At 43.8% G+C, this 15,236-nt stretch overlaps 1 protein-coding gene across 1 annotated transcript in view; it reads left to right on the top strand.

Moving 5' to 3' along the window:
- The window catches only part of LOC140203581 (serine/threonine-protein phosphatase 2A 65 kDa regulatory subunit A beta isoform-like), a 71,455-nt gene extending 69,039 nt beyond the window's left edge, over positions 1-2,416 (top strand). Inside the window, 1 exon segment of the mRNA XM_072269626.1 lies at positions 2,220-2,416. Coding sequence (XP_072125727.1) covers positions 2,220-2,416 — 197 coding nt within the window.
- The last annotated feature ends 12,820 nt before the right edge of the window (positions 2,417-15,236 follow it).

The following is a 15,236-nucleotide window of genomic DNA, read 5'->3' as shown; positions in this document are numbered from 1 at the left end:
ACATTTTAACGTCCAGTAGGGCAAAACCACCTGCTTCCCTAGGCTTTGACAAGTGCTTTTTAGTAATTCTAATGGCTTTATAATTCCAAATGAAGGGTATAATAATTGAATCCAATTGCTTAAAATATGACAGAGGAATAAAACATGGAATTGACTGGAAACGATGAAGAAATCGTGGCAGTACAATTACCTTGATTGCATTAACCCCCCCCCACCAAAGAAATGGGAAGGGTTTTCCAAAAGTCAATATTGCATTTAACCTGCTCACCTTTGTTTCGCCAATTCACTTGCAAAAGGTCATCTGGGTTTTTTGTATTAGTCACACCAAGATAGGAAAAATTATCATGAATTATTTTAAAGGGAGTGGACTGTAAATATGCTGTATTAAACCACTGCAGTGACTGGCATTAGTTCACGCTTATCCCAATTAATAGAGAAACCTGAGAAACTACCAAAATTATTAATTAGAGTCAGAAGGGCAGGTATTGATGTTTGTGGGCTGGAGATATAGTCATAGTCATAGTCGAACTTTATTGATCCCGGGGGAAATTGGTTTTCGTTACAGTTGCACCATAAATAATAAATAGTAAAAAAAACCATAAATAGTTAAATAGTAATATGTAAATTATGCCAGTAAATTATGAAATAAGTCCAGGACCAGCCTTTTGGCTCAGGGTGTCTGACCCTCCAAGGGAGGAGTTGTGAAGTTTGATGGCCACATCAGGAATGACTTCCTATGACGCTCTGTGTTGCATCTCGGTGGAATGAGTCTCTGGCTGAATGTACTCCTCTGAAAACCCAGTACATTATGTAGTGGATGGGAGACATTGTCCAAGATGGCATGCAACTTAGACAGCATCCTCCTTTCAGACACCACTGTGAGAGAGTCCAGTTCCGTCCCCACAACATCACTGGCCTTATGAATGAATTTGTTGATTCTGTTGGTGTCTGCTACCCTCAGCCTGCTGCCTCAGCACACAACAGCAAATATGATAGCACTGGCCACCACAGACTCGTAGAACATCCTCAGCATCATCCGGCAGATGTTCAAGGACCTCAGTCTCCTCAGGAAATAGAGATGGCTCTGACCCTTCTTGTAGACAGCTTCAGTGTTCTTTGACCAGTCCAGTTTATTGTCAGTTCGTATCCCCAGGTATTTGTAATCCTCCACCATGTCCACATTGACCCCCTGGATGGATCCAGGGGTCACCAGTACCTTAGCTCTCCTCAGGTCTACCACCAGCTCCTTAGTCCTTTTCACATTAAGCTGCAGATAATTCTGCTCACACCATGTGACAAAGTTTCCTACCATAGCCCTGTACTCAGCCTCATCTCCCTTGCTGATGCATCCAACTATGGCAGAGTCATCAGAAAACTTCAGAAGATGACAAGACTCTGTGCAGTAGTTGAAGTCCGAGGTGTAAATGGTGAAGAGAAAGGGAGATAAGACAGTCCCCTGTGGAGCCCCAGTGCTGCTGATCACTCTGTCGGACACACAGTGTTGCAAGCACACGTACTGTGGTCTGCCAGTCAGGTAATCAAGAATCCATGACACCAGGGAAACATCCACCTGCATCGCTGTCAGCTTCTCCCCCAGCAGAGCAGGGCGGATGGTGTTGAACGCACTGGAGAAGTCAAAAACCATGACCCTCACAGTGCTCGCTGGCTTGACATCATCAGCGTATAACGAAAGGTGATGTTTATGTCAATGCATATCAATAGGAGCTATCAAAGGGTCCTGTCGGATGCTAACAGCCAGTGGCTCAATGATAACTGCAAACAAAAATGGAGAAAGGGGCAGCCTTGACGAGTCCCACGATGAATTGCAAAAGGGGAGGAAATATTCTGATTAGTGATAATAGCAGATGGGTGTGAATAAATTATCTCAATCCATTTAATGAAAGATGGTCCAAATCCAAATTTCTTAAGTGCAAACATCATATATGGCCATTCCACTTGGTCAAACGCATGTTGCGCATCTAATGAAATGACTACAGCCTCTTCTGCATGTTTTGTGTATAAAGTATTGAAAGGATGTCGCAAATTAAACTGCATATGTCTACCTGGCATAAAGCCAGTTTGATTTGGATGAATAATAGAACAAATCCATTGAAATCATCAAGAGATCCTTCATATGAAAAGGTATTCAGAAACCAAGACAGGGTCAGCAGGACTTGCGTCAACTTCTGACATGCTTGCAGAATCTTATCCTGTTGCAGTCAAGGGTGTGGATGTTAGGGAGGAACACCGAGAAGTGGAGAGCCAGCAGGCCTCAGTCTTTGTCTCAGAACCCTCCAAGATCATCTTCCGACTCAGAATCCATTCCATGAAGTGGGATGAGATGTACTCACATTACCTCTTCCAAAAGGTAGAGGGGAGCCCTTTGATCCACAGCTTTAAGGAAGAGGTCCGGTAGCACCCTTGCAAATGGCCATACTGAGGAGCTGCAAATGCTTCTATGCCATACTCCTTAGTTACTCCCATTGACTTCCATTGACTTGGCAATACAGGGGATTGATATCAAAATTCATGTACTTATTTACAAATCCTTCCATGGCTTCATCCCACCTAGCCCACTTAGCCTTTCCCGGCCAAGTATCCCAAATCTTGTCTTCCCCTGTTCCAGCTCTGGATTCTAATTCTTGAGATGTTCCCACACTCTGAGACTCCCACCTTGCATTGTTATCTCTGCACCTCCTTCCAAAAAATGTCAAACCACCTGTCCAATCTCCCGTTTAACAACTAACAATTTTTAATCGTCCAAAACACTGCTGCCTTGTTCTAACATGCACCAAGACCTTTCATCCATCTCTTCTGTCCTCACCAAACGACCTAAACTCCTGGTTAAACAACATTTCAATCTTAAGACTCTTGCTTTCAATCCCGTCTGTTTCTGCAACCTCTCCCACACCTACAAATCACCCCACCCCCAATCTCTGCACCTCCAATTCCAGCATCTTGTTCAACCATGATTTTAAGCACTCTGCTATCCATGACTGTGCCTTCAGCTGTCTGTGTCTCAAGCTCTGGAATCCCTTCCCAAAACCTTTCTGCCTCTCTCCCCACCTCTGTGATGCTCCTATGAAACTTCCCATCGACCAAACTCTGGTCACCTGCTCGAAAATCTCCTTTCACGGCCTGGTGTCAAATTGTGTTTGATGCTGCTGCTATGAGTGTCTCAGGACCTTTTGCTGTGTAGCTGTCAGTTCCAGTTCCGTCATAATTCACCTTTAGGCTCATCGGCCACTACAGCACAGAATCAGGTCCTTTGTCCTGTCCAGTGCGTACCAAACTATTATTCCACTTAGTCCCAGCTGCCTGCACCCGAACCTCGCCCTCCGTACCCCTCCTATCCATGTACTTATCCAAATTTCTCTCAAATGTTGAAATCAAACCCTTATCCACCACTTCCTCTGGCAGCTGATTCCACATTTGCACCACCCTCTGAGTGAAAGTTCACCCTTAAGTATTTCACCTTTCACCTTTAACCTATGACCTCTAGTTCTAGTCTCACCCTTCCACCATGAGAAAAGCCTGCTTGCATTTATCCTATCTACATCCCTCATAATCTTGGATACCTCTATAAAATCTCCCCTCATTCCCCTACACACCAGGGAATAAAGTCCTAACGTATTCAACCTTTCCCTATAGCTCAGTTCCCCAAGTCTTGGCAACGTCCTTGTAAATTTTCTGTGTGCTCTTTCAATCTTACTGATATCTTTTCTTTAAGTAGGTAAACAGAACCACACACAATACTCCAAATTCGACCCTACCTTTGTGAAAGATTGTTTCTTTACATTATAAACACCAGTTTTGTTTTTATCAAACGTATCTGAAAATGACTTCAGGCATATTACTATCTTTACCTGCTGGTTCTTAATTATTTTGGTCAGTTTCTTCTTTTGTGTTCCCATGTCAGGTGGGTGTCACTGAAATGTTCCCTAGGCCATGGGAAAGGAGTTAAGGGCAATTTATACTTCTGCATTGAATTAATGCCATAGGTACGGCGTAGCCGCGTACCCTACGCTGTAGCCTGACGTACACCTCCCCAAAAATGTAACCACGCGTTGCGGTGACGCAGACAGCAACAACTGATTGGTTGGCTTGATAGCATCGCATTTCCTCCTATGCATTTCTGGTTGCTTCTTGTCTCTCAGTGGCCGGACAAGCACAGAAAATTCACCCTCCTTCTGCCTCAATCCATTCAATGCTCGTACACACCATCTCCTCCCACGTCTTCCCTCCTTTCTACGTTGCAGTAACTTCAATAAAAGTAACTCTTGTTCAACATTTATTAGCTCCAACTGCAACATGATGCGCTCAGTTTCAGTCGCCACTGCTTGAAGTACACGAAGAAACTCAACACAGTGACATAGAAACCCCATCGCCAACTAGCGTTTTGGCGGTGAATTGCAGAGCGACACGGACACACCAGTGCAGAAGTATAAATGCTCACAAGGGCATAGACCACTTGCGTAGGCTACGGCATCGGCTACAGGTTAGAGCCGACGCAGAAGCATAAATCAGCCTTAACGGTGGGGTGGATGGAGAAGGGACGAGGGGAGGCCAAGTCAGTCAGATGACATCTTGCATCTGGCTTCGATCGGCTGTTTCTTTGTGGCAACTATTCACCTGTCTCTCTGCTGAGTGCACAGATTGTTCTTATTAGCACTTGTTGATGTGGAAATGTCTTTGGTACCATAGTATTATATGGGAGTTGAATTCCAAAACAGTCCAATTGGCTCAACTAATCTGTCTCAGTGTTTTGCCCCCCACCCCATACAAGATCATATTTACCCAATCAGCTCCTATCTGTCTTCAGACTTGTTTCCATCATGCACCTGTCCAGTCTTTCTGCTGCAACTGTGAACTGTGAAAATTAATTCCATGGCTTCTCCAATATCTCCGGTCTTTTGTTTGAAGTTTCTTGCATTTACTGCTGTATCCATGGGCCTTTGCAGTGGATCTCATGACTACTACTGGTCCATCTTTGCAACATTTGAGAAAACACTGTCATTGCAGCACACTGTGTTCCCTTTCTCCTTACCTACCAGCCCACGAGCCTCTGTATCCAGCACTTCACTCTCCAAAACTTCTGCCATCTGCAACGGGATCCTACCACTAAACACATCTTCTCCCTGCCCCCCCCCACTCTCGCTTTCTGCTTGTCGACTCATCCCTCCCCACTGATCTCCCTCCTCCACTTATCCCTGTGAACTGCCCCTAGACCACCTCCCTCACCACTATTCAGACACTTAAACAGTCCTTCCGTGTGAGGCGATAGTTCACCAGCAGGTCTGCCTGGGTCACCTGCTGTAACTTGGTGCAGCCTCCTCTACATTGGTGAGATTCGGCGTAGATTGGGGTATCAAATATTTGAGCACCTTCACACTATCCGCCACAAAAGGCAGGGTCTCCCAGTGGCTATCCATTTCAATTCAACTTCCTATTCCCATTTTGGTGTGTTGGTTGTCTCCTCTACTGCTCTAAGAGGCCACACTCAGATTGGTGGAGCAACATCTCATATTCGATCTGGGTAGCCTCCAGCCTAATGGCACAAACACCGAGTTCTCCAACTTCCAGTAATCTTTCCCCACTCCCTCCTTGTATCTGTTTCCAGCCCTCATGCGGGCTCCCCTCTTACCCTTCTCTTCACTTCCTCTGGTTCCCCCCTCTCCTTCCCTTTCTTCCATGGTCTCTATCAGATTCCCTCTTCTCCAGCCCTTTACTTCTTCCACCTATCACCTCCCAGCCTCTCACACCCCCCCTCCCCCTTCCCCCTCACCTGTTCTCGCCTATCACCTTCCAGCTTGTACTCCTTCCTCTCCCCGCACCACTTTATTCCAGCTTCTGTCCCCTTCCTTTCCAGGCTGTCCTGATGAGGGGTCTGTTTATTCCTCTCCAGAGATGGTGCTTCACCTGCCGAGTTCCTGTGTTAGTGTGACCTGTGCTGTTCCAACAAGAAAGATTCCAGTTTCAAGGTCACTCAAGCTAAGAGCAGTGGGGTAATCAGGTTGTTCTCACTGAATCCTGGTCTTCATTGGTGTGTTTTCTTGCAGGGAGTGCTGTTGGAGAGAAGTGGAAACACACTGAATAAGGAGAAGTATGTGACCCAGCCTGGAGCAGTGTGCAGGGGAGCTGGCTGGATTCGAACTGGGGACCTTTCGTCCCCAAGTCCGACTCTGATGCCACTACACCACCAGTCGGGTCACAGAAGGAGTATAGATGGGGAAATGCAAGCAGGCTTTTTCCATTGAGGTTGGGTGGGACTACAACTAGAGGTTATGGGTTAAGGGTGAAAGGTGAAAAGCTTAAAGGGGAACAGGAGGGGAAACTCAGAGGGTCATGAGTGTGTGGAATGAGCTGCAAATGCAAGTGGTGCATGCAGACATCCCACCCTGCAAAAACTCATTTCAGGGAGGTAGCACCATCAATTTGTGAGAGACTCCTGGAACTTTCCGGAGAGGTGGGATAGCTGCAAAAGAGTAGCTCCTTAGCAGCTAGCCGGCTAGTTTAAATAACGTTAGTTATGATAATGAATGAATGACACCTGTTAAACTCACCTCAAAATGTCTTTTACAGTCTTAACCCACCATGGGCAATCGAAAAGTCACTGTTACAAGCAGTGCAGCGAGCAATACTGTCATTATTTTTGACCCCTGTTAGGCAGGGGTACACTTCAGTGTAGTCTGGGGTGAAGTACGTTTTATATTTTCTTTTTTCTTTTTTTGGAACACTCTGCCATCCATCCATCCTCTCTCCCTGCGCCCACTCTCCCCTCCCCCTCTCTTCCTCCCTCCCTACCCCTCCCCCCTCCCCCATCTGTCTCTGTCTCTCTCTCTCTCTCTCTCTCTGTGAAAAAAATCCATTTCCAGGATATTGTACATAATTTGCAGCCATCAGGGAGCCGCTGTCAATGTGCGGGTGACTCCTGCAACTTCCGGGAGAGGCGGGATGTCTGTGCGTGTGAGCTCAATTTCAACATTTAAGAGAAGTTGGGATGGGTACATGGATGGCAGTGGTGTGGAGGGCTATGGACCCAGTGCAGGTTGATGGGAGTAGGCAGCTTAAATGGCTTTCTATGAAATAGATCAGCCTGGGGCCTGTTCCTGTGTTGTATGACCTATGGAAGGCTATCTGAAGTATAAAAAAACAGTTCCAAGGGAAGCTAGAGACAGAATTGGATGCACCTTAGCTTTGGCAGAGTTTGCATGCTATTACTTCTTACAAGGTGAAACCTAACATCATAAATGGCTGAATTAAGATGAATGCCTTTTATGTACACTTTGAAAGGCAGAATAAAATTATACATGTGTAATTCCCTGCAGCATCTTATATCTGTCTCAGAGGCCGACATCTGAACAGCTTTCCAGAGGGTGAACCCTTACAAAGCTTCAGGCCCAATGGTGCACCTGGCAAGGCACTGAAAACCTGTGCCACCCAACCAACCAGTTCTATAGGGAATGTATCTCATTGGCACTGAAAACCTGTGCCACCCAACCAACCAGTTCTACAGGGAATGTATCTCATTGGCACTGAAAACCTGTGCCACCCAACCAACCAGTTCTACAGGGAATGAATCTCATTGGCACTGAAAACCTGTGCCACCCACCCAACCAGTTCTAGAGGGAATGAATCTCATTGGCACTGAAAACCTGTGCTACACAACCAACCAGTTCTATAGGGAATGAATCTCATTGGCACTGAAAACCTGTGCCACCCAACCAACCAGTTCTATAGGGAATGTATCTCATTGGCACTGCACTCACCCTTGCACCAGCTGGTCAACAACAATGCCTACGTCAGCCTACTGTTTATTGATTATAACTCAGTGTTCAACACCATCATTCCTTCATTACTGATCAACAAGCTTCAAAACCTGAGCTCCTGTACCTCCCTCTGCAACTAGATCATCGACTTCCTGATCGGGAGATCAAAAATAACATCTCCTCCTCCAAGACAATCATCAAAGTCTTATTGTAACTTAGTTATTTTCTTTTCTGTATTGCAGCCACAAACAACAAATTTCACAACATATGCCAGTGATAATAAACTTGATTCTGATTTTATAATGAAGGTCCATGAACAACTCATCATTATGCATTTTAAATACTATTTATTTTGAAACTTGTAGCAATTTACTGTCTTTGGGCTGTACTTTTGCAACTTTGCACTTTACAATTGCTGCAAAGCAGCTAATTTCCTGTCATATGAGACAGTATTAATTGACCTGGTTATGGTGTCACTGGAGACTTTGCTCCAGGAGGTCATCATGCCCTTAACAATAAGTACTGTAGAACTGGTGAGTAAGGCGAACAGATTGAAATTACAAATGAGGCTAGTATGTGGATCCAGACAGCACCAAGAAAACTCCAGTCCTTGTATCTATTCAAGAGACTGCAGAATGGATGAGCAAAATTACCATAGTACTGTGGTATAAAGAATACATTTTCCAAAATCCCACCTCTTTCTCCTTGAGGTTCCCCTCAACTGGAAGGAAGTAAACGTAACCCCACTCTTTAACAAAGTTGGGAGAAGACAATTGCAGAGAAAATACTTAAAGTCTATCATTGAGTGAGTGGGAAGAGCACATTTAAAAAAGTAGGACTGATCAGAATTGGCGTGTAACTTGTTCAAGTTTGCTGAGAATTGATCAGGAAGACAGATATGCTGCTCATTAGACTTTCAGACCTTGAATAAGGTGCCACAGAAGAAATCATAAAGCACATGGGATTGAAGGAAATATTTTTGTGTGGGTTGAGGATAAGTTAATAAACAGAAAATAATGACTAGGAATAAATAGGTCACTTTGAGATTGGGAGGTTGTTGACTAGTGTTGCAGGAGTTGATGTTGAGCTCTAATATTCAGTCAATATCAATGATCTAGCTGAGAGGGTTTACAATAATATACAGTACCCATGTTTGCTAATGATACCAAGTTGGGGTCTGTATGGCTTGTAATGATGGTGCAGAGAAGTTTTAAAGGGATGTACACACAAAATGCTGGAGGAACTCAGCAGATTTATAGGAATAAATAAACAGCTGATGTTTTGGGCCAAGACCCTTTATCAGAGCTGGAGAGGAAGGGAAAGATGCCAGAACATGAAGGGAGGGGTAAGGGAAGGAAGACAAGTTTGAAGGTGATAGGCGTAGACAGGTGGGTGGGGGAGAGAGGAAGTAACAAGCTTAGAGACGACAGGTGGAAAAGGTAAAGGACTGGAGAGTGGACCATGGGAGACAGGGAAGGAGGAAGGGCACCAGAGGGAGGTGATAAACAGGGAGGAGAGGTAATAAGAGGCCAGAGTGGGGAATGGAAGGGGCAAAATTACCAGAAGTAATTCAAGTAAGAGAAATCAATGTTCATGCCATCAGCTTAAAGACTACTTAGCTGTAATACGAGATGTTGCAGTGTAGGATACGGGAACAATGAGGTTGGTGGCAGTGGATGGGAGATCTCCAGAGTCGATGAGGTTGCTGGTGGTGTTCGAAACAATATCCTGATGGTCCCAAGTGTGGTCCTTTTCAAGGGGTCGGTAAGAGGAGGTGTCCAGAGAATTGACACCTGGTCCCAAGATACACAAAGCTGAATGGTTGGGTAGGCCCATTGTTTCTGCCTGCTCTCGCATCCACATACCACAACTCCATTTTATCCCTCTTGTTTCAGTTGCGTCCCACCTACATCTGCAAGTCACCTTCCAGCTTCTTACATCATTCCCCCCTCCCCCATCCACTTGGCTTCACCTATCACCTTCAAGCTCGGTCTCCTTCTCCTCTCCCTACACTTTTATTCTGGCATCTTCCCCCTTCCTTACCAGTCCTGATGGAATGTCCCAGCCTGAAGCATCAACAGTTTATTCATTGTTGTAGCGTGGACGAAATCATCAGAGAGACAGAGTCACTGGTAGGTACAAAGCAGCCTCTTTATTCGACACAAGCTACAGCAGGCATCTTACGGACGGAGACACCTTCCGCAGAAAGGTCTGCTAGCCCAATGCGGGCTCAATATTTATATGCTAAACACAAAGGTAATCGCTACTTAAAAGTTATAGACAATGCTTCCTTTTGAGGCTACATAGAAAATATCACACCATCCTTTCCTTCTGACGCCAACATGTCTGGGTTGGTATCGACAGCCTTTAGGAATGTAAATTAAGTCTACGATACATTTATTTGGCATTTCCCATGCTAAGATAGAAGATAATTAATATTTATAATGTATAGATAATACTGTCTTCAAAACTACAGCATCAGGTCAAACTACGGCGCCAGAAGCATAGGAAGTGCATTGTCAAGTAGAAGTCTGGTGGCCAAAGTTATTTAAGTGTCTGTCTGTCTGTGTCTTGTTTTAGGATGGTCGGCGTCCAGCTTAATGGTGCATTACCGCCACCCTCGGCTCCAGAATGTGCACTAGACCTATATTCTAAATCCCTTCACCTAAACGCACACACAGACACACACACACACACAAACCTACATTGTACCCTGCCATCTTTGACCTTCCTAGTACCCTATTCCTGTTTATCCGTCATACCCTATAAAACACCGCTGTACCCCTTAAAAACGCTAATAATATCCAGACTTGTGCTCTCTCACCCATGCCCAGCAACCCTTTTAATGTGAATTCCTGCACCCCCAACTCCCTTAATTTAATTCTCATCATCTCTCCCTGTCTCCCAAACTTCCTGCAACACAAAACTACATGTTCTACTGACTCCTCTTCCTGACATTCCTCACACAATCCTGTCTGGTGTTTCCCTATCATTTTCAATGTTTTGTTTAATGCACAATGCCCCAGCTTTAACCTAGTCCACACAATTTCCTCTCTTCTGTTTCCATTACCTACCCTAGTACCTGCAACACTCTTTTGTATTTGATATAAATGCCTCCCTTTCCCCTCCCTGTCCCATCTTTCTTGCCACATTCGGTTGACTTTTTCCCAGATTACACACTGCTTTACTGATACTAATGCGCATTTCCACATTTTCTTTCTTTAACGCCCTCTTTGCCAACTCATCCACCCTCTCATTCTCCTTCACCCCTACATGTGCTGGAACCCATAGAAATTTTACCTGACCTCCTTGATTTGCAATTCTTGTAACTAACTGAAGGACTTCATAAAGTACATCTTGCCGACTGTTTGTGTGAAAAGACCTTAAACTTGCTAGAACTGAGGATGAATCTGAACATATCAATGCTTTGACTTGTCTGGCTTTCTGCACCCATTGCAACGCAACCAACACTGCCAGCATCTCCACTGTAAACACCCCTAACTTATTAGATGTTCTTCTGCTGATTCCAGTTTCTTTTGCTGGTATTACCACCCCAAACCCTGTCACTCCTGTTTCAGGTTCCTTCGCACCATCCGTATAAATGTGAGTATAATCACTATACTTTTCCATCACATGACAGTTAAATGCATTTACCAAATCTGTTTTATATCTTTCTTTCCTTTTTACCTCTAACAAATGCCAGTCTATGTCAGGCCATACAAGCTTCCATGGAGCTACTACCGGATAAACTACTGAAGGACTTATCCTCAGATCAAACACACCACATTTTTTCGCGATATCATTCCCTACCCGACTAAGGGTATCCCTCTGAAACCTCCCATTTTCCCAGCACTCCTTTAGCAGGGTGAGAATCAGTGTGCCCCTGCAAGTTAGCCCAGTAGTTTGTCATCAGTTGCATCCTTCTTAGCTCCAAAGGCATTATTCCCATTTCTACCTGCAGGGCTGACACTGGTGACGTTTTAAAAGCCCCACTGCACACTCTCAGGGCCTGAGCCTGAATCACATCCAGTTTCCTTATAAGAGACCTAGCTGCTGATCCATATACTATATTTCCATAATCCAATACAGATCTCACTAAAACCACATACATTCTCTTCAACGCTGAACAACTTGCTCCCCATTCCCTACCAGTCAAACATCTCATCACATTTATTACTTTTTTACATTTCTCCTCAACTTTCCTGATATGGTCTGCCCATGTTAATCGTGAATCAAATATAACTCCCAGAAATTTAAATGATACAACCCTTTCTAATTCAACCCCATACATCCTTAACTTCTTCCCTACCTCAACCTTTTTCCTGGTAAAAAATACAGTTTGAGTTTTATCTACTGAAAATCTACATCCCCAATCATAACCCCACTCCACCACTTCATCAATTGCTTCTTGTAGTTTCCTGATTATATGGTCCATGTTCCTGCCTCTTTTCCACAAGGCCCCATCATCCACAAACAGTGACCTACCTATATCCACTGGTACCTTTGTAAAGACATCATTGATCATATAATGATGAAAAATAACGGGCTAATCACACTACCTTGAGGTGTGCCATTTTCCACTATGTACTGTTTTGATAATTCTGATCCAATCCCAACTTGAATTTTTCTACCAAACAAAAAATCTTTAATCCAATTAAAAACTCTCCCACCAACCCCCATCTTGTGCAGTTTAATTAATAATCCTTCCTTCCACATCATATCATAGGCTTTTTCAATGTCAAAGAACACTGCCACTACTGACTCTCTATTTGCCTGGGCCTTCCTTATTTCAGTCTCTAACATTATCACTGAGTCCATGGAATTCCTTCCCTTTCTAAAACCACTCTGATAACTTGCCAGCATTCCCTTTTTCTCAAGCTCATATGATAACCTTTCTGTTATCATCCTTTCCATTATCTTACATATACTTGATGTTAATGCAATTGGTCTGTAGCTTGTGGGTTTTGACGGATCCTTGCCAGGCTTCCTTACTGGAATTACTACTGCTTCTTTCCATGCACTTGGTAATCTTCCCTCCTCCCACACTCTGTTATAAAAATGCAGCAACTTCAAGAGCGCTCCTTCTCCTAGATTTTTTAGCATCACAGAGCATATCAGATCTTTCCCTGGGGAGGTTGGTCCCGATCTCTTTATTGCTCTCACTATTTCTGCTAATGTAAATGGATCATCAATTATATCATCTGTCCCTTCCCTCCTGTTTAACGCACCTGGGTGTTAACTCATTATACTTTCCCTTCTCCTTCTCCCTTCTTAAGACAAATTTTCTGAACTGTGTATCAGTACAAATGACTTGGCCATGACCTCAGCCTGATCCCTACTGGAGACTGCAGTTTCCTCCTCAGATATCATTACTGGATATTCCCATTCCCTTCTATCTCCTCCCATCCTCTTAATCATCCCCCATATCTCTCCCACAGGTGTTGTTCTTCCTACCTTGTCGCAAAAACTCCTCCAACTTGCCCTTTTAGCTTGACGTATAGTTCTTCTCACCACTGCCTGTGCTTTCTTATATTGAACCAAATGCTGCATATTATGGGTTCTTTTAACTAGCCTGAATGCTCTATTTCTGTTTTTTACAGCCTGACAACATTCCTCTGTCCACCATGCTACCAGTTTCCTATTCATCCTATTTTTACTCCTGGGAATAGGTCCTTCTGCTGCCATGATAATTGCTGAAGTCACCTGACTGTTTAATTCATCTACATTTCCAGAAATATCAATCTTTGTCAACCCTTCTTCACTCAACTTCTGGAACTTACCCCAATCTGCTTTTCCAAACACCCACTTTGGGGTTCTGCCACCTGGTCTTACTTCAACTCTTTCACCCACTGAACATAAAACTGGGTAGTGATCACTGCCTACTGTTGAAGCAGTCCAAACCCCCCAGTTACTAATGCCAGCCAAGGTATTAGACACTAATGTAATATCTAACACTGACTCAGTTCCTGTTGTTATATCTATCCTTGTGCCTCTACCATCATTCATACACACCAAATCCCTTTCTTCCATCAAATCTTCAATTACCTTTCCATTTGGATCTGTAATCTGATCCCCCCATATTGTGCTTTGAGCATTGAAATCTGCACACCACACTACTTTATGTCTGTTTTGTCCTTGTATCTTTAATAGGCTGTCCAAATCCAACCTTTTACATGGATTGTAGTAGTTAATTATAACCACTCCCTCCCCTCTCTCCCACACTTCCACCACCATGTATTCCTGATCATCTCCTTTTTCCAGTACCCTATATGGTATACTTTGCTTGATTAACATAGCACAGCCCCCTCCTCCCCCTAGATTTCTATCTTTCCTTATCATTGTATACCCATATACCACAAAGTCTAAAGTTGGTTTCAACCAAGTTTCTTGAATACACACTACATCCGGTTTTACAACCATTTCTTTAATAAAGTGCTTGAATTCCTGGCTATTGGCCAGTAAGCTCCTTGCATCCCATTGTAAAAGAATCACCATAATTAGTATTAACCAACACATGACACTTCCTGGCTTGACTGAATAGTGAGGTTCTCCCTCACTTCCTCCCATGCCAGTCCTACTAACCCTAAATGGTTTACTGCTGCTTTTACCACCAGCTGAATTTTGTCACTTTTTGACTTTACCTCAGCCGTACTATTAACTACTCCTGCAATGAATGTTACTAGAGCCTTTTTGTCTACATAAATCCTGCCATTTGTTCTTTGTTGCATCTCTCGTATCCCTATTGCTCCCTGTTCATTAGGAGCATTATTCTATTCTCCTGACATTCTTACAGCTTCTGCATAAGTGATCTTTCTTTTCACTCTTATTTCTTGAATTTTAGTCTCCCGTCTGACAACCTCACACCCACTATATGCAACATTATGAGCTCCTCCACAATTGCAGCATTTTGGTTGCACTCCTGTTCTGTACTTTCCATATTCATGATCACCCCCACATCTAGCACATCTCCTCTGCCTTTTACAGTTTTTAGCTATGTGTCCAAACCTTTGACAATTATAGCACCTCAGTGGCTTTGGCACATACACCCTTACTGGGTAACTCATGAAACCCAGGAACACCTTCCTTGGCACTCTTTCTTCTTCAAATTCAATCAATACTGTTTCACTTTCCTTTTTCACTCCCTCCTTTGTTGTTTTCAGTCTTTGAACATTCATTACTTTCCCTCCTTTGATATTCCTCTTTATCTCCTCCATATTTATACTCATTGGTACCTCCATGATCACACCTTTACAACCACTATTTTGTGCTCCCACCCTCCCAGTGTATTCCACCTTGCATTTTCCTATCTCTTTTAGCTTGAGTGCTTTCTCAAGTTGTTCCTCATTCACACATCTTACCAATAAGTTGCCATCATTAAGAACTTTTGCAAATACTATTTCCCCTATCTTATTTGCCAAAGTTGTTGTTAGCACAAATGGGTCAATTTTCTTCATATGTCCCTGAGCC

Source organism: Mobula birostris, chromosome 10, assembly GCF_030028105.1.
Source record: "Mobula birostris isolate sMobBir1 chromosome 10, sMobBir1.hap1, whole genome shotgun sequence".
Taxonomy (NCBI): Eukaryota; Metazoa; Chordata; class Chondrichthyes; order Myliobatiformes; family Myliobatidae; genus Mobula; species Mobula birostris.
Note: the sequence above shows the minus strand (reverse complement) of the source record. Positions and strands in the feature narration are given on the sequence as shown.